At 47.2% G+C, this 20569-nt stretch overlaps 1 protein-coding gene across 1 annotated transcript in view; it reads left to right on the top strand.

Moving 5' to 3' along the window:
* ABCF1 (ATP binding cassette subfamily F member 1) overlaps positions 1-20569 on the top strand; it is a 272552-nt gene that overhangs the window by 38778 nt on the left and 213205 nt on the right. Inside the window, exons 6-9 of the mRNA XM_085637078.1 lie at positions 11849-11956; positions 17179-17265; positions 19780-19836; positions 20181-20255. Coding sequence (XP_085493204.1) covers positions 11849-11956; positions 17179-17265; positions 19780-19836; positions 20181-20255 — 327 coding nt within the window. The remainder of the gene's footprint in view (positions 1-11848; positions 11957-17178; positions 17266-19779; positions 19837-20180; positions 20256-20569) is intronic.

Genomic DNA, 20569 nt, shown 5'->3' with positions numbered 1-20569 from the left:
TGGTGTGCTCATCTTGAACCTTTGACCAAGTCAATATACTGGCCTTCTATGTTTGAGTGACCCCTTTAGAGGGTCAAAGGCGATTATACGATGTCATCTATGATATTTTACGTCTGCCTGTGAACCTACCTGTAAATTACTGCATAGTATTTAGTAGTGCGTGTGTAATACACGTTCTTTTCCTTTTTCTAAAGAAAAAGCACTGACTGGACTATCATTTATTGAGGGTTACTATTGCGTGCCAGTGAACCGTGGTTACTAGCCCACACCACCTCCCCTGCGTAAGCCTGGACTGCTCTGCTTTGCTACTCTGAGAGAGTCAAGCACTACAATGGGGTGCTTGGTTCCCAGTAAGAGGAAATTGTGCACCTATTACTCGTGGAGGCCACACGTCTAATAACCCAGTTTCCTACACTCTGCTTCTGAGCGAGGTTTGCCAAGATGGGCCTCTGTATTATTGCTCCAGATTGGGAAAATGGGGTGTGGTACACAGGCCATCAGCGCTTCTTTCCATATTTCCCACTCAAGCTGCCCTTCAGTCCCGTCTGATTAGATGGTGCTGTGTCCTAATCTCTGAGGCTGCCATGTACGTGCATGGAGATCGAGCAGGAAACCATTAGCTCTTTTTAGCTGCAACCAGAGGTGGTTGAAGTCATTCTTTCAGCACCTCACCCCTTGACGAAATTGACTTACACTGAGAGATTGGGCATCTTTTTAGGTCTTGGGACCATCCGGTCTGCCGAAGGCAGAACCAGAAGTCCGGAGATTTAATGTTTTGGAGAAGAGGGGCTTGAACCCGCCCCTCTTCTCTCCTCTTCTCCATTGGCTGGCCTCTTGAATGCTGGCCAGCCATTGGAGAAGAGGTTTGTCTCTCCGATCAGGCCCCGTCCTTTTCGGATTCGGGGGCGTGTTTTTGGCAACTTTTCTGATTATCTCCTCCAGCCAATGGCAAGAGGAGAACACGCCCCCGAATCCGAATTCGCCACTGCCTTTCTCCGAGGCATTTCTGCTTCACCTCGGAGAAAGGCGGTGGTGTCCCGGCGTCCGGACGCACAGTAGAGCTCGAGAACAACAGAACGTGAGGTGCAGCAGCTGAAGGAATTCTAATTGCTGGCAGTCGATAGTATGCTTCTTTGTTTTCCAAAAAGGGGACAGCCTCAGTACTAATGAATTGAGGTTCGGTGTTCTAGCACACGTAGCGTGACTGTGTAACACTGTTCCATTTGCAGCGCCTGTAGGGGAGGCAGAATTCAGGTGGGGAAAAAAGACTTTCAGATGCATCCGGTTTCCAATTTACAAACACCGCTTATAACGTTAGAGAAATGTCCCCCGGCATATTTTAACCTTTAGCGAGTGCCTGCACATTTTACATTTATACAGTCGCGACCTTACGAAACAGCCTAAAACTGGTTCAGAGCAGTGCAAGAGAAGTATTTCGCTCGAATCACAGATGTATGCAGCAGGGATGTTAGGTTGTCAAAACACAAATGTAAGCGAAAGGCAAATATGAGGCTTTTCATTATGATCCTGTCGTTGTGCTCAGCTGGAGTGATTTATGGTCCAAATTAATTAATCTTTATAATTTTTTTCACATGAACAATAAACAGCAAAAATACGCAATCAGAAGTGAGACCTGGTCTGCTTTTAGAAAGCAAATAATGCATTCTTGTGGCGCTTGTAAAGAAAAAGAATCCCATTTTGCATTTGCTCTTGACCTGTGAAAAACACGAATGAGACACACAAAGACCTAAAACATAAGTGGAACCGAGGTGAAAATGATTTGGCTTGGGTCAAGGTAACATTTTCCTATTAGGCAAGGCCAGTGGAGCGCGTATAAACTCCATGACATGAACATCAGAATAATTTCTTGACATACAAAGATGGCTTCTACTTGAAAGCGAGTTCTGGAAACCCAACAATACTACCATTATTTGAAAACGCCCAATATATTCTTACTTATAATTTTGATCAATGGTGACGTGGTTAACTTTTGTGGGCCTGGAAAGATCTAGCTTTCACACACAAAAAATGCGCTGTTTGATTGAAACGTTAATCTTGTATGAAATATGGTCTCGTAAAATCAGGAATTGTGGCTTATGGATTTTTTTAAAAAAAAGCTTGCATGCACAGACCGAGTTTCTCCCTCTGCATTAAGACCGAGTAAAATAAATACTGGACGATTCTGTTGAAATGTTTGCAGCCTCTCAAGGTAATACCCATCATGGCTCCCTTGATTCCATTTGTCAACAAATCAATGCGCACTTGAAGTGGAAGCCATGGTACCCTGCCCCGCCCCTCACTGCTGCCATGGTACCCTGCCCCGCCCCTCACTGCTGTTCACCCACTCCCTGTCCCCCGCCACCTATTAATAGAGCTGGACATATTCCCGTTATCATCTATCTCGGCCCCATCCCAGGCAGGAGGAAGCATGGTTGCACAGGTGGATGGTCAACTACAACCTGGACCCTACCAAGGATACACAGCTGGATGACCAGCTCTCCGTGGGGTGCTGTGGTGTGAAGAAGGGTAAAGCAGTGCTGAAAAAGACTCTTTTGAGGTGAATCGGTCTCTACATCAAAACTTGCTACGCTTTGGCGAAGAAGGACCCACCTGAAGCAATCTGCCCATTCCATCAGGGCCAGATCTACTACTTTTGCTCGTGCAACACGAGTCCCAGTTGCAGAGACCTCCATGGCAGCTATATGGGCATATTTCCAAACTTTGGCCAAGCATTACTGCCTGGATTCTAGAGTGCACAGAGACTATCATTTTGCCAGATCCAGTTTGCAGGATTTCATGATCTAACCATCCATCAATCCTCCTCCTATTCCACAGATAAGGAATCTGCAGGTAGCAATATCTATCCACAGAAACGTGCTCACCCACGGTATTGAGCATTCTGGTGGATACACTATCTACCTTCAGATTCCTCAGTGGCCCGCCCACCTCTGTCGTGGTCCCTCGGAGGCCTCTCGGGATCGGTTCGTTGCTCAATGGGGTCCACCTAGTGACCACCTCAATTTCCGAATTGCTGTAAAAGCCCGGAAGATTAAGTGGGTCAAACGTATGACTACCTGTAAAGAAAAGGAACCAGTTTTTTGGCAGCTACAATAAGAAGTATCGCAATAACACGTAATACTCAGATGACGAACTGTGGACAAACTAACATAGAGATATAAACAGTGCACCACAATCTTCCTATCCCAGAACACTGTAATAGCAGGCGTTCCTTACCCACCATAAAGGGTGTGAATGTGGGCCTCACAAGGGAGGAAGGAATTACGCTTTACTTCAGCGACCTCTCTTAAGTCCCCTGCCACTAGACGAAACAAACACACACATAAAACAAATGTAAATCCTTTGAACGGTTAATTCAGCTATAATGCATCATAAAATTTTTGAACACCAGCAACCAGTATAGGTGCCGTTAATGACGTAGATTGAGCAAATCGTATACCACCTGGTAGGAAATACCAGTCACAGCATCCAAGTTCTCCAACTACGACTATAAGCCCAAAACGGGTGAGCTCCAATGCCCACTCGCTTTTTGATCAAGTTTTGCAATGGTCTCTGTAGTTTCAGAGCAGCGGTAGCAGCCGCTAGCGCGGTAACTGTTTGACAGGAAAAAGACTCTTGGCGGTGTCACCGACACCCTTACCCTACCTGGGATATCTGCCAGCCGTTTCCTTCTGTGGTGTCCCTCAGCGAAGCCGGAATAATCTGCAAGGTTCTCTCTCTGAATCCGGTTTACGTAGCCAGCCGGTGTCCACGCCGCGTCACTTCCTGTGCGCGCGCGTCCTTTCTGCACGGGAGGCCGGGAATTGTAGTGCGGGAGCTCTGGCTGTCCAGAACTCCTGCTTCTCGTGGAGACTGAAGACGGTCCTCTCCCAGAAGCCTGCTTTTGTCTTTCGCTCTGCGGAGTGTGTAGCGGTCGAGGATTGGCACACAACAACCTTCCTGTTTGACGGATTATTATAGGGAAAGTAAATGATATCAATACTATATTTTGGTACTACAGTGCTCTGTCAATGTCAATCTGTCTGCTTGCCTCGGTCGGTGGCGTGGGGGAGGAATAGATGGAAGCTGGTGCTGTTGCACCAGGATGGACTCTACATGGCTTTATCATCTGATGCCACTTTTGCCGTCTGTACGAAGCCTGAGCCGTGCTGGGTACGGGAGATTTGTTGTTTCCGGATCCAGTCAGATGCCTGGGATTATTCTACAGGTGAGAAAGTTGCTTGAGGAAAGAGTATCCAGTTGAAAGGTGGTTACCGAACACAAGTAATTTTTTCTTCTTGCTTAGACCCAGGACTGTCTTCTGAGCCAGGTACCCGGAAAGACCAGCACATTAGGAGGTACAATAGTGTAACCTGCACATAATTAGTGCATAGACCAAAGTTTTTTGGCAAGAAAAGGAGAACTTTCTTAATGATCATCAAGAGAAAGCTTATAGAAGTAAGCTTGTTAAAGGGCGCAAACTCCAGCTGCCAATGACAAATGATGCCCATGTTGTGAGCTGTCGTAGAGGGTGAGAGGCAGAGAGCAGCCTAAGATATCTGGGCACCAACCAGCGGTCCACAAAAAGGAATTAAGAAAAAACATTTATATCTTTTCGCCATTTAAAGACAGCGTTAGTATTCATCCATTTTTAGGTCTCGCGTGCGTTGCAGCGCAAAGCGCTGCTACGCCTCCGTGAGACATTTTGTAAGAGAGGACTTAGAGAAGAGGGCTTTAAGCCCCGCCCCTCATTTCCATTGGCCGGCGTCACCGTTTATGCTAAACAGTGGCCTGCCATTGGAAATGAGGGTTTTCTGTTCACGCCCTTTGTCTCCGAGCCGGACTGGCCCACCTGCTTCACGGCTGTCGTGAAGCACTTTTTTATCTTTATGGGGCCATGTGTTTGAAACCCGTCGCCCCATAACGACAAGAGATCGATGCTTGTTTAAGAGCTTCATCCTGGGGAAAGCTCCCTCATTTACCCAATAACAGTGCAAGCCTTCCCCTCTACAACCACCTCACAGGACGTTTGCTAATGACATCATTCCACACTCTAGCGCCTCACTCCTACTGGAATGCGTTTCTGTTCTAAGCACATTCCCGAGAGTACAATTTTTGCGCATGACAGGGGACGCTTTCTGGAAGTAATTCCCGCTGCACACACAAATGCCTTTAACACCATCTTGCCACACAGTAGGTTCCGCTCCCAGTAACTGCTGCAGGTTCGCTTGTAAAAACATTTTTTTTCTACTTTAAATAAATACGCGCGTCTGTGAAAGTAATTGTGTGTGGGGGAGGGGCGGAGGCTGTTATTAATCATAAAACATTGGCAAGAACATTGTAATTATTGGCAAATCATTCCGAAGGCGTGCCACACATGATGAATGTCTTCTGACAGTCGAAGTTTTAAAGTATTTAAGGTACACAGTGTAGTGCTGCGCTACTCGTGCAAAGGAAACCCTTTAGAGCGGGCCAGCACATCAGCATCGTAGATGGACCTAGTCTGTTCAAACAACGCTACTGTAGTGTGCAGCTGCACCACCGACCTCCAGCAGGGGACTTCTGGCACCTTCAGTGAGGAGTAAGTTGTGTGCTCAGTGCTCACGCACACAAACACGCATCTAGAATGCCATTCTTGTCCGTGCCTTTCCCTGGGTTGCACAGAAATCTTTGCACACAGTCCCTGCATTACTATGTTGTTGGCACGCACACACATACATCACTCCGACCCACACACCTGGTGCACCAAGGTAGTTCATGAGCATCCACTCAAGCAGATGGCATTGTGTCTGGTTCAGACAATAGCATCCTTTAACACGCATCCAACACTTGAGTTTCACCAGTGTGTGCACTTACAGCATGCCGCCTTCGGACTGTTAACAAGTGTGTGCCTGCACAGGCGGAGTACGTGACCTCAAAATACTCATTTAAAAAGACAAATGATAGAATGCACACCTTTCCTTTAATGTTCAGTTAGTTTTTTTGTTCAGTTTTTCATGTGAAAATCTTGATTGAAAACTGCTCAAAGGCAAATTGTTGGGCGTGCAAGGCCTGACTCGTGCTCCGTCCCAAGCACGGACATAATATCCAAACTTGAACTGTTGCACCATCGCGCTCAGCCTCAAGACGCACAGCCACACGAATAAGCGTCCTAGCATTAAATCACGTAATTTCAACTGAGCCATAGTAATCCACTGTAATCCATTTTATATTTCAATCCATTTTTATTAAATCCATTAATCAAGGTTAATCTCGAATTTTTCAATGGAGGCCAAGTGGTTCCAAACTGTTAGTGCATAAGAAATGTCCATCCAGGCCTTTTCCAAAGACTCGTTACAATCCACTTAATATTCTCAGGTAATCATACGTATATTCAGTCTCGCCCAATGCATTTCGGGACCCTTGCCCTTTTTCAGGGGTAGCTGCAGTGTAAAAATAGACCATCAGTGCTTGGTGAACCATTACCGACATGACAATATGCATTTCAATGTTCTAAAACTTTTCCAAACTTTTAGCAATATACACATGTGCGTGTTCAAACTCCCTTAGACAAATCTTAAACAATACTGTGATCTGCTCACGAAACCCCACCCATAAACAGTGACTTCTGTACCCCATTTATCACTAAAAAATGAATTAACATCTAACAGTTCTCCCGGCGTGTTTAATATACTAAACCGCCATGTGATCTCCATAACACACATGCACGCATACACCCAAAAACATGTATATACCCTTAGCGCAAACAGAGGCACACGCACAGATGCAAACACACATGCACTCATACACCCAAAAACATGTATATACCTTTAGCGCAAACACAGGCACACGCACAGATGCAAATACGCATGCACCGTTGGACACAAACTCACACGCGCAAAAACACTCACCCAAGGCAGATTTCAAATGGGCCTTCCTCTCCCTCAGCGGCACACGAAACAGGGCCTTTCAGGGGTAAATAATATGCGTCAAGTCTATGCTGGAAAGTGGGCCACAAGTTGCCTCATACCAGCCACCGGCGCAGTGTCTGATCAAACACATGCCATCTTGGACGACTAAATATACACACACAGGGCAGGCTGTGTGGGAGCTCTCACTCTATTTTTACTTGTGACATTTGACGCCACCAGCTGGAGTAGCGGCATATAAACGGAAGAACAAATAAATTTTAAAAAAAGACACTCCGTGCACTGGAAATAATAAAATAGCCAGGGAACATCTGCGAGGGTTGCAGGAAAAATCTTCGTTTAGCTGAAGAGGAGCTGATAACTGCAACTCAAGGGAGCCAACAGTTAGTAGATATCAATCGAACTCAAAATGTGGTAGCAAATGCAAAGGCCGCTATTACAAACATCTTTACTACTAAAGCCATCAAAAAGGCTACCGCTCATAAAGAGATGGTGTATGAGGTCAATGAACAAGTTGATCATCAGTTGGCTATCCGTATGAGACGGCAAGCCTCAGTAAACTTGGTACGGGAAATACAGGATCCGGTGGAAGGCCAATTAACTGACCCGGAACAAATCAGGGAGGCATTTTGGCGATTTTATAATACCCTATACACCGAAGAGGGGGGGAAGGTCCTAGAAAGAATCGAGAGTTATCTAAATGGAGGATGTACCGATAGGTTCGACAAAGAGGACCAGTTTACCCTAGATGAAACCCCCAGTAAAGAAGAAATGATAACTATAATTCAAAATTTACCAAAAGGGAAAGCAACCGGTTTGGATAATATACCGTCGGAATTCTATTTAGTTTGTATAGAACAGCTTCAAGAAATCTTATTTGATTTAATAATACACATTTTTAAAAGGGGGCAGCCCCCAAACTCCTGGTCTAGGGCAAAGATAGTTATCTTTCCGAAAAAAAATAAACCTCCGGATCAACCAGGCTCATATCGCCCTATTACTCTAATAAATGCAGATTCTAAATTATACTCAAAACTGTTGGCAAATCGGATCGCCCCAATTATTCACAAAGTAATCGCCAAATATCAGCATGGCTTTGTTCCAGGGAGATCAACCACTAATCACATCAAGAGAGTGATCACCCTGTTCGACTCTATGGATAGTACCGGGGACCCTATGGCCTTGGTCCTTCTCGACGCCGAGAAGGCCTTCGATAGGGTCTCATGGCCATTTTTGTGGGCTGCTATGTCTAGGGTGGGGATTATCAGCGGATATATTCAGGCGGTGCAAAAACTGTATGTGAATCCCAGGGTAATGGTGAATGGCAGCCCCACCAAGGAGTTGATTATTTCGCACGGAACTCGACTGGGGTGTCCTTGTTCGCCACTGCTCTTCGCGATTTACATAGACTCCTTCATTCGCAGACTAGAGGGTAACTGTGAAATCGCACCAATTGTATCACGAACATATCCAACTAAGATCTTGGCCTATGCAGACGATATTGTGGTGGTAACTGCGGATCCCAGCTCGGCTATGGTAGCTATCGAATGTGAGGCCAATATTTTTGGGGTCGTTTCTGGATATGCACTTAATCAGGGGAAGACTCCGATCGTGATGAATATCAAAATCGAAATGTCGGACTCTCGAGTTGTTGATAAAGCCATATATTTAGGTATTTGTATTACAGCTAAACTTGAGATTTTGGTGGATGTAAATATAAAACCATTGTTGGGCACCATACAGAAAGATCTCCGCCGCCTAGATAATTTACATCTATCCCTAATTGGCCGGGTTAATGCTTTGAAAATGGTGTTTTTTCCTAAGATCTTATATTTATTTAGAGCAATATGCTTAGAATTTTCTGATCAATGGTTTAAATCTATGGAACGCACATTTTCAAGCTTTATGTGGGCGTACGCACAACCTCGCCGTGCGTGTACAATTTTTGACGCTGGGAAAGGAAAGAGGAGGGTTGGCTCTCCCAAATCTAAAAGCCTATTATTGGGCATCTGTGCTACTTTATAGCAGGGAATTGCTAATAAATACTCGGCTAGAAACAATACCCGAGGGCGAGTCGCCATCTTTTTTTCAATTAATGTTAGGCAATAAGAATTATGGATATCTTTGGCGACACCTCCATGATAGCCATTATAAAAAAGTGAAATTAAAAACATTGACCAACAGCTTTAAGGTATGGAAAGCTGTGAGGAAATTGCTGGGCATTGGACGAATATCTTTCTATACTCCTTTAAGTGATAATCCGGTTTTACCTGAGATCTTTAAAGACAATTATATTAGCAGTTGGAAGACAGCAGGTATTAATCATATTGGATGTTTTCTTTCCTCAGAAGGGATACAATCTTTTGAGCAACTTAGCGAAAAGTATCAATTGGACTGGCGGGACTTCTTTAAATATTTACAAATTAGAGATTTTCTCATACGCAGGGTGAGGGGAGGTAATCTTTCAGGTAAAATAACTCTAGTAGAAACATTAACAAATGAGAGGGGAAACACAATTGGGGGAATTTACTCCCTTATAAATGCACGATTTCCGGATGATTTGGAGAAAGTATCTCAGAAGTGACATGAGAAAATTGGTACAACCTCGGAAAACTTTTACTCTGCATACGCCATGTTTCAAACTATTCTTATGTCTACAATACTCCAAACGCAATTTTATAAAACCTGCTTTTTTCTTTACTACACTCCAGATAGGATTGCTAAATGGGGGAGTGGTAAGGGGACATGCTGCCCAAGATGTATGCTATTCAATGCTGACTGTGTGCATATTTTCTCCACCTGTGATGGACTAACATCTCTAAAACAAAATATTGAGAAGTTTTTGTCGTCCATACTCAAAAGAGAGATTGTCCTGACTAGTGAAGTCATACTATTGGGAGCGACAGATCCTAGTTTGCCCAGGCCGGGTCAGGAACTTATTTTTATAGCCATGGCGGTTTTAAGAATGTGTATCGCCTCGGCCTGGCTAGACCCCAATGCGCCGGCTTTTCACCAATGGCTGGCTAGGTTCCTTGCAATCTCCAATCTAGAGGCGGCTATCTATAAACGGAAAGGGAGAATACGCCGAAAAAGAGGTTGGAGAATTTGGTACCCCGTAATTGAATGGTGTCAATCTCAAAATAATACTGAGAATACAGTGAATCTTAGCTAATCTTATGATCTAATAATACGTGGTAGCTATAGGGATAATGTATAATGCACTGTGATGATGAACTGCTGTGAACATATACATTTTTTTTTTCTTTTGATTTTGCTTGTATTATATTATTAAATGTCTGACCTGGGTGGGCGTGGGGTGGGAATTATGGGTGTGTTAATTATGGTAAAATCAAATAAAGATATTTTTAAAAAAAAAGAAAGAAAAAAGGAAATAATAATAAAAAAAGCTTTGGCACAGCCAATAGGTCTCGCCTTTGGGGCCTTATAAGTGTTTAGAGAGAGCTATTGGCTTAACGTTTTTAATGTGTGTTGCGCAGCATTGTGAATGTTGCGCAGCATGTTTAAAAGTTATAAGTAATAATTAAAAAAGTATTATTACCATTTGTCACTTTATATATAACCTAGAAAACATTATATACAACTGAAGTATCCTAATACAAGCATTTGCAATGCAATAGGTCTCGCATTTACGAGAGTTTAAGCAATTGGCATTGTAAATGACAATGCCTTTTATTTATGTTTAAAAAACGAAAACAAAAATAAAAGGCATTGTCATTTGCAATGTCAATTGCTCAAACTCGCGTAAATGCGAGACCTATTGCATTGTAAATGCTTGTTAAATAAGTCATATACCGAGCCGGAAGCATCTGCTCGTCTCCCCTCCCCTATAATCTAAGAATTTAACTGTCATCCAGTTAGGCAGAACAGTGAATAAGGTTAGCCATTGGTGAAACATATAAATTAAACAGCAGTAGCCTGAGTGCCGAGTCTTGGGGCACACCGGAGGGGCAGAAGTTGCCATGGGAAACAGCCTGGGAATGATGAGACAGAAAAGAGATAAACCGATTACATACGGATTCCTTGACTGCAATGCCCAACAGCTGATTTAGCAGAATGCCATGGGACACAGTGTCAAAAGCCACCTACAAATAAAGATTTAACGCAGCAACGCATGTCCAGAATTATGCAGCTGCCATTACTGACGATTGCAGCTATGGTTTCAGTGCTCAGATTGCTTTGCAAACCAGATGGAAAAGGATGTAAAAAGTAATGGCCTTCAGGGTACGAAGACAGTTGAACATTATCAACGTGTTCATTGAGTTTAGCTGTCAATATAGGAGCCTGCAGATGAGATGAAGATTCAAAAGACTGGTTAAATAAAGAACAAGGGTTACAAAATGTTGACTCATCTGGGCATCTTTTCTTCATCTTTCCTGTTTTTTCTCCTAATGGTAAAAAATACCACTTGAAAGGGTGTTGCGGGAAACCCGCAGGTCCCCAGAAAGATTCAATTGCTTATGTAGACAAGAGCAGTTACCTATGATGGAGAACTTAGATGACAGGAAAGAAGCATTTTTAGGTTTATGATCTGGAACCCAACTAAGATGAACTAAGTCTACATTTTCCCAGTGTGCTTTTCACTCTGTTTGGTAGAACATTGTGCGAGGATGGCGTTACTGATGAGGTCTTGGACCAGCAGGTCCTGGGATCTGATACTGGCCTCTGCACTTGCGCATTGTATGATCTCTTGGAGAATCGTCTCCTCTCTGTGCTCTCCATTGTAGATGCAACTGTACAGCATGTTGTCTTGCGTCGTGTCCGAGGCATGTCTCCTGTAGTTTGCTCTGCACACACATTCTATGCCTCTGCTCCAACCATGGTTACTGTAAACTGCTCTATTGCTTCTTGAATTATGTCCATGCTACATGACGTGCCAGAAATAAAGCTGCTGCTTGGTTTAATTTCACTGATCTTCCTCTTAGGGAGGGAATATCTTTGCTGCCCTGAGCCAGAGTCAGAGTGAGGAAGAGGATGACGAGGACATAGAGGAGCAAAAGCCTGCCAAAGTTGACAAAAATAAAAAGGACAAGGTGAGTCTGTACATGTTGGAATGAAGGAGCGTTACCAGAGGTTGTGGAGGCACGAAAGGGGAGTTTCTATACCACGCAGCACAGAGTGTGCTGATAATGGACAAAAAGTTCAAAATAAAAAATTAGAATCCGATACCTGATCAACAGGAATAAAACGCAGTTTCCCCTTGTGGTATTTATTGTTCATTTCCATTCGTACTCAATTGTTGCCTCCACACACCCATCTACTTGCGACACGTGTTCGGTTTGTTATTCAATCATTCAGTTCTTTTCGTTACTTACCTTTATATCAATGTAATTTAACAATTCAAGTAGAGCTTACGTGCATCCTGTACAATGCAGTGTAATCTGACATGGTTCATTTTCAAATATTCTGTGTGCCACACAGTGTCTCTTTCCTTCATACTATGAATACTGTTGCCTTAATTACAATATTACATCATCTGACTTTTATCTGTAAAACAAATTGACAAACTGTGTCTGCCTCTGGAGTGGGTCCAACTCCAATGTCCTGATTGGTGTTCTGGTCTGTGGAATGCCGCACATGTCCTTTTGGTGCATGCTTGTGTCCTCTTTGGAATGGCTCCTAGTGAAACGGCTGTCCAGTAGCTAGCGAGGTACTTGGTTGATGTTACAGTTCTCTTCAGTGTTGAGCGCTGGCAGCACATGCAGCAACATTGGGGACACAGTTATAGGGCGACATGGATCTTATGTTTAACACACCATTCATCCACAATGTTGTTGCTGTTGTGCTTCAAATGTTTTATTAAACCGTGTCCCCACTATCAACTTTTTTTACTCGCTGAGGGTGGGAAATATTCTGACCTTTAACACACTAATCACAACTCTTCGAGCTGCATTCCACTTCCTGTTAAGACCAGAGTTGAAGGGATCTCTGTCTGGCATGACCCTTCTTGTATCCTTTTCAATGTCCATAACTGAACCACCCAGCTCAAGCCTTTGCATAACTATGAACTGGAACTGTACGCGTAGGCTCAGTGATGCGTGTCAAGCGATGTATGTCAGAGTTTTATTAAAGATATGCTTTTTAATCTTTGCAGAGAATGCCGGCCCGGCACCTTCTTTTTTCATCTCTTGTACACTGTGAATCTCCACTGCTGTGGTGGCGCAAATCCCTTGTGTGCCAGGATTCATTTGTCTTTTAAAAATGCTTTATTTGTTCCTTCTGTAGTATGCAACACTATGGATGATGAGGGCGGTAAGATAAAGCATGTAATATATGATGATTCTGTGTTCTTATATAATATAATGTAAAATAGTCCCAGATGCATGGCACTGCAGGTGGTGTGCAGGCAGCGCTCCGCTCGGGGGGGCGCAAGTACCCTTTTTATATTACCCACTGGCAGTCACTAATGGGTAGTTAGGTCAGCATTTCCATAGGAAATACCTTTTTGATTTGTTAACAACTTCAGCAATGTTTGAATAATCTTCACGAAAAGTTCATATTAACGGAACGAAAGAACTGCCAATGCATTGTAGCATCACTTGTTGGTCGAGGCACAAGACTGGCAGCTCCTGTTGTATCTTCATAGAAGATGGCTTTTGGGCACTGGTGCAAGAGCAAGCTCACAAGTCTAAAAACTTTGCGGCTCGAGTAGTGACTTAAGCAATACTGGAATCAGTACAACCAGTGCTGTCAAGAGGGCCCATGAGGTTTGAAGTCTTACCGGTCCCTCATGGGCAGATAAAGCCACCCTAGCAGTATACGTATATGGCTGAGTTCGACAGGTGTACGTGAGTGTGCTCCTTGATGCGTTTTCATTAAACAGTAGCTGGTGCCCTTGTTGTTCATTGCCTTGGTGTGTTCCTTGATGCGTTTTCAATAAACAGTAGCTGGTGCCCTTGTTGTTCATTGCCTTGGTGTGTTCCTTGATGCGTTTCCTGTTAAGGATAGCTGGTGCCCTTGTTGTTCATTGCCTTGGTGTGTTCCTTGATGCGTTTCCTGTGAAGGATAGCTGGTGCCCTTGTTGTTCATTGCCTTGGTGTGTTCCTTGATGCGTTTCCTGTGAAAGATAGCTGGTGCCCTTGTTGTTCATTGCCTTGGTGTGTTCCTTGATGCGTTTCCTGTGAAGGATAGCTGGTGCCCTTGTTGTTCATTGCCTTGGTGTGTTCCTTGATGCGTTTCCTGTGAAGGATAGGTGGTGCCCTTGTTGTTCATTGCCTTGGTGTGTTCCTTGATGCGTTTCCTGTGAAGGATAGGTGGTGCCCTTGTTGTTCATTGCCTTGGTGTGTTCCTTGATGCGTTTCCTGTGAAGGATAGGTGGTGCCCTTGTTGTTCATTGCCTTGGTGTGTTCCTTGATGCGTTTCCTGTGAAGGATAGCTGGTGCCCTTGTTGTTCATTGCCTTGGTGTGTTCCTTGATGCGTTTCCTGTGAAGGATAGCTGGTGCCCTTGTTGTTCATTGCCATGGTGTGTTCCTTGATGCGTTTCCTGTTAAGGATAGCTGGTGCCCTTGTTGTTCATTGCCTTGGTGTGTTCCTTGATGCGTTTCCTGTGAAAGATAGCTGGTGCCCTTGTTATTCATAAGTATTTCGCGCAATACTTTAAAATAAATTTTTCAAATGTTAAATATTTTTTTTAGAATACTAAAAATGTGATTCTTTTCCTTACTAAATTTTGGCAAATAAAGCTGTATTTTGAGACCGTCTTCTTTCTATGAGTCAGTGCGTAAGAGCACTTTTTGCAACTATACAAGTTTTTGAAAGTAGCCTTTGTCCTTGAAATGCATTAACATTTGAGTTGCTTCATGTTCATGGATGCCATCTTCACTACAATTTGTTTAGGTCTCTTCAATTTACAAATTGGATATTGTTAATTTCTTGTCCAGGATTAGTTGAACCGGCAAGTTGTTGCTTTCCATGAATTCTACTTTCCTGTTTGTTGTTGATGATGCATAAATATTTAGGAACGACTATTATGTTCTTGTGGATTTGTAGTGTAAAGTTGTCAGTATCAAGGTTTTATCCCGATAAGTATGATGGGCACCAAGGACCTCTGACTAATCCTTTCCAAACAATGAGGCTGTCACTCATCTAATGTCCCTGAAGAGTGCATTTGTCCCCACTTTTTTTTGTTGTTGTAGTTTTATATAGCGCAAACTTGACCCGAATCCAACCAGGTATCAGAGCGCTTTACATAGCACCAGTTACGTTACATGAGGACACACATTCATTTTTTTTTTGTTAGGCACGGGGAGATTAAGTGATTTGCCCAGAATCACAGGATGTTTAGCGTCGTTACCGAGACTCGAACCCAGTTCCCCGAGGTCGAGCGCCCTAACCGTTTGGCCAAGCATGCGGTTTCTCAGAACATCCGTTAAATATATTGGGGTACTAATGAAGCAACCCTAAAACCCATGGCAGTTCCTCTTTTCTGATTCTACAATTGGGGAGTGGTGAAGATAAGTTGTCCTCTTAAACAGTATTAATTGAGAAGATAATATGGACAACCTGCCCAGACCCAACTTTTCTGCTTCTCTTAAGATAGAGCAAGCAACAGTGTGAATCCAGAGTTTTTTGCCAAAACAACAGATGGACATCCTTCAGGAAAACATCACGGGGGGAATGAAAGAGGAGGGGTGGAACAAATAGAAGTCCGAAAAACCACTAAAGAAGATAACAGAATACCAAACTAGATCAAGCTGGTCAAACAATCAGTAGATGGGCTCAAGAGAAACGGAAGAATGGTGCACAGAGGTGCAGTGCACGCACAGAGATGAGCTCTGGAAGCGTACCTCTATAAAGCTTTCCTTGGTGCACAGAGGTGCAGTGCATGCACAGAGAGGAGCTCTGGAAGCGTGCCTCTGTAAATCTTCCCTTGGTGCACAGAGATGAGCTCTGGAAGCGTCCCTCTATAAAGCTTCCCTTGGTGCAAAGAGGTGCAGTGCACGCACAGAGATGAGCTCTGGAAGCTTGCCTCCGTAAATCTTCCCTTGGTGCACAGAGATGAGCTCTGGAAGCGTGTCTCTGAAAATCTTCCCTTGGTGCACAGAGATGAGCTCTGGAAGGTTGCCTCTGTAAATCTTCCCTTGGTGCACAGAGATGAGCTCTGGAAGGTTGCCTCTGTAAATCTTCCCTTGGTTTGCTAAGTACAGTATACTTCGTGCTTTGCTTTTTGTCACACTAGCTGTCACTCCGCTTCAAATTTGTCAGCTGGGGATCAGGTGTCTACTCAAGTGTGTCCAACTTCCTTTTCCAGTACAGTGCACTTATCCTCTTGGCTCTGTAACGCCAGCCTACTTTCTACAGGTGGTAAGCACCCAGTATTTGCACTTCCCTTCCTGGACACCTAGGTAATGCAACTGATAATGATTAGTTGGGAAATGCACTATGTAAACCCCAAGCTTTGTGTCGGAACCTGAATTGTTAGGACGGTCTCTACTGTCCCCTCTGTCAGTGTCTGGTACTGCAGGACGCCCCCTCTGTCAGTGTCTGGTACTGCAGGACGCCCCCTCTGTCAGTGCCTGGTACTGCTAGAGGCCCCCTCTGTCAGTGCCTGGTACTGCAGGAGGCCCCCTCTGTCAGTGCCTGGTACTGCAGGAGGCCCCCTCTGTCAGTGCCTGGTACTGCAGGAGGCCCCCTCTGTCAGTGCCTGGTAGTGCAGGAGGCTCCCTCTATCAGTGCCTGGTACTGAAGGAAGCCCCCTCTGTCAGTGCCTGGTACTGCAGGAAGCCCCTTCTGTCAGTGCCTAGTACTGTAGGACGCCCTTTCTGTCAGTGCCTGGTACTGCAGGAAGCACCCTCTGTCAGTATCTGGTACCGAAAGAAGCCCCCTCTGTCAGTGTCTGGTACAGAAAGAAGCCCCCTCTGTCAGTGCATGGTACTGCAGGAAGCGTCTTCTGTCAGGGAATGGTACTGCAGGAAGCGTCTTCTGTCAGGGCATGGTACTGCAGGAAGCCCCTTCTTCAGTGCCTGGTACTGTACAAAGCTCCTGCTGTTGGTGTGCTCCGTAGTGTGAGCTCCCCCTTCAATGTTTTGAATTTGCTGGATTTTAAGTATTTTTAGTCATGAAACATGGCAGCTGTCTGTGTTGAGCCATAAAAAGCCTCACCTGGTCATGCAGATGTGACCCACCAGACGTACACTACCAGAGTGTCTGTGTCCAGCCAGGTTCCCGCCCATCAGGTGCTCTCATCTCCCTGGCTGCTGGTTTTATTGGGCACCACTTTTAGCTTCTCTGAGTGAACTAATCTCCTTTCCACAGGCTTCTGTCTCTGATGATGAGGACGATGTGGGCAAGAAACTGAACAAGAAGAACAAGAGGCCGGAGAAGCCCAATGTGACTCCAAAGGTGAGAGAGATTCACTGGTGCTGGACAAGTTGACGGCTGCCTGAGCCTGCGCCCGGTGCGGCTGCCTGAGCCTGCCCCCGGTGCGGCTGCCTGAGCCTGCCCCCGGTGCGGCTGCCTGAGCCTGCCCCCGGTGCAGCCGCCTGAGCCTGCCCCCGGTGCGGCCGCCTGAGCCTGCCCCCGGTGCGGCCGCCTGAGCCTGCCCCCGGTGCGGCCGCCTGAGCCTGCCCCCGGTGCGGCCGCCTGAGCCTGCCCCCGGTGCGGCCGCCTGAGCCTGCCCCCGGTGCGGCCGCCTGAGCCTGCCCCCGGTGCGGCCGCCTGAGCCTGCCCCCGGTGCGGCCGCCTGAGCCTGCCCCCGGTGCGGCCGCCTGAGCCTGCCCCCGGTGCGGCCGCATGCGCGCCTGCCTGCCTGAGCCGGGTCCCCTGCGCTCCTGCCTGCCTTAGCCGGGGCGCCTGCCTGCCTTAGCCGGGGCGCCTGCCTGCCTGAGCCGGGGCGCCTGCCTGCCTGAGCCGGGGCGCCTGCCTGCCTTAGCCGGGGCGCCTGCCTGCCTGCCTGAGCCGGGGCGCGCGCCTGCCTGCCTGCCTGAGCCGGGGCGCGCGCCTGCCTGCCTGCCTGAGCCGGGGCGCGCGCCTGCCTGCCTGCCTGACTGAGCCGGGGCGCCTGCCTGCCTGCCTGCCTGCCTGAGCCGGGGCGCCTGCCTGCCTGCCTGAGCCGGGGCGCCTGCCTGCCTGCCTGAGCCGGGGCGCCTGCCTGCCTGCCTGAGCCGGGGCGCCTGCCTGCCTGAGCCGGGGCGCCTGCCTGAGCCGGGGCGCCTGCCTGCCTGCCTGAGCCGGGGCGCCTGCCTGCCTGCCTGAGCAGGGGCGCCTGCCTGCCGGGGCGCCTGCCTGCCTGCCTGAGCCGGGCCCCCTGCGTGCCTGCCTGAGCCGGGCCCCCTGCGCGCCTGCGTGCCTGCCTGAGCCGGGCCCCCTGCGCGCCTGCGTGCCTGCCTGAGCCGGGCCCCCTGCGCGCCTGCCTGAGCCGGGCCCCCTCCGCGCCTGCGTGCCTGCCTGAGCCGGGCCCCCTGCGCGCCTGCGTGCCTGCGCCGGGCCCCCTGCGCGCCTGCCTGAGCCGGGCCCCCTGCGCGCCTGCCTGAGCCGGGCCCCCTGCGCGCCTGCCTGAGCCGGGCCCCCTGCGCGCCTGCCTGAGCCGGGCCCCCTGCGCGCCTGCCTGAGCCGGGCCCCCTGCGCGCCTGCCTGCGCCGGGCCCCCTGCGCGAGCCCCGCGCCTGCCTGAGCCGGGCCCCCCTGCGCGCCTGCCTGCGCCGGGCCCCCTGCGCGAGCCCCCGCTGCCTGCCTGGCCATCTAAAGTAGCGGTGGCTGTCTCTAGGGCACATATCTGTGAGTGAATGATCCAGTTACACTGTTCATATTACACAGTCAGAATGTGCATTGAACCTGGCCAGAGGAGCAGATGATGAAATAGTGAGGGAGGGTTGAGAGGTGAGTTAGACTTGGCCTCGCATGGTTGCTTGAATTCCAGTTTGCTTGCTGGAAGATGTGCTGTTGCTGGGCTTGTAGTGAGTGGCGGTGTTGCTTGTCTGCCTCTGAAAGATGTACTGTTGCTGGCTCGGAGTGAATGGCGGTGTTGCTTGTCTGCTTCTTGTCTGCCTCTGGGAGATGTGCTGTTGCTGGGCTCGTGGTGAATGGCGGAGTTGCTTGTCTGCTTCTTGTCTGTCTATGAAAGATGTGCTGTTGCTGGGCTTGTAGTGAGTGGCGGTGTTGCTTGTCTGCTTCGTGTCTGCCTCTGAAAGATGTGCTGTTGCTGGCTCGGAGTGAATGGCGGTGTTGCTTGTCTGCTTCTTGTCTGTCTATGGAAGATGTGCTGTTGCTGGGCTTGTGGTGAATGGCGGTGTTGCTTGTCTGCTTTTTGTCTGCCTCTGGGAGATGTGCTGTTGCTGCGCTTGTGGTGAATGGCGGTGTTAATTGTCTGCTTTTCGTCTGCCTCTGAGAGATGTGCTGTTGCTGGGCTCGTGGTGAATGACGGTGTTGCTTGTCTGCTTCTTGTCTGCCTCTGGAAGATGTGCTGTTTCTGGGCTCAGAGTGAATGGCTGTCTTGCTTGACTCCTTGGTGGCACAGCCCACTGGTCCCAGCAGCACAGTTGCATTTACGAAGCACTGAGTTGGATATTTTCGTTACAACTCACTGCTCTTGTCTCACGTTTCTGGATATAGAGTGAGCCTTGAGATGGCAGCTCTGTTTGGGAACCAGCTTCCTCCAGCCATCGTACTGCCTCACACTAATTTTGACGTGAGCCCCGTGGTTCGCACATCTTACTGGAGCCTGGTGGTTGTTTCTTTACTAGTTATCACCCAGAAGACAGGCTGATCGGTTCACAAACTAAAATTATTGAGGCACGGGTTTATGTTTATACATCTTTAGAAAGTTTGCTTGGTGCTTGAGGTTGTGCTTCTAAATACAATTGGGTTTCACCCTCTGGTACCTAGTATGACTGGTGTGTTTCTGCTTTTCCTCTGATAGGATTCCACTGAGGAGAATACGAAAGCCAAGAAGAATGATTCTGGCAAAGGCAAGAAGGTGAGCGCTTCTGGTCATTGAGCTCTGACGGGAGAAATGTCAAACTCCCTGTCGCGGTATGCTCTGTATCTGAACAAGGGTAGAAGGCTCAAATGTGGAAAACTTGGCAAATGGGTTAATTCCAAAAGAACAAGTACGTAGGATACTTGCAGAAGGTAAATCGAGCATCGGAGAGCTGTACAAACATGGGAGATGGAAGAAGGGACATTGAATGAGTGACTTCACCTATGTCTAGCATGATAGTTCAAGAACTGATGAACCTTGTGCTAAATTTGACATGCACAATCCAGCATTTCGTCAGTTTCACTCCAGCTACCAGTAACATGCTGTCCTTCCACTCACAGGGCGGGAAGACCGTTTCAGTCTCTGATGAATGCTCGAGTGAGGAAGAGATGCCCAAAGAGAAGAACAAAGGCAAGGTGAGTGCCATCTTCTCTCCCTCTCTGTGAACCGAACACTCTTTTGCTTGCTTGCAGGAAACTTAGGGTGTGTGAGATGTTTTGTGCCGTAGCTTCTTTGCTTCCACACAGACCAGAATCCGTTTAAGTGTCATGTTCATGTCAGCTGCCATTAAAAAGTTTAATTTGTCGGAAAGAGTTATAGTTGGGCTTTCTTAATATTGATCAGTGACCGAACTTTTACAAACTGTCCACGGCCTGTCCCTGTTGGACAGCAATTCGAGGTGCTGTGCCCACGTTTGTTGTATTGCTCCTGAGCCTGGAGCTCCTAGCAG

This window comes from Triturus cristatus, chromosome 1_1, assembly GCF_964204655.1.
Source record: "Triturus cristatus chromosome 1_1, aTriCri1.1, whole genome shotgun sequence".
Taxonomy (NCBI): Eukaryota; Metazoa; Chordata; class Amphibia; order Caudata; family Salamandridae; genus Triturus; species Triturus cristatus.
This window is presented reverse-complemented; position numbering and strand designations above follow the sequence as displayed.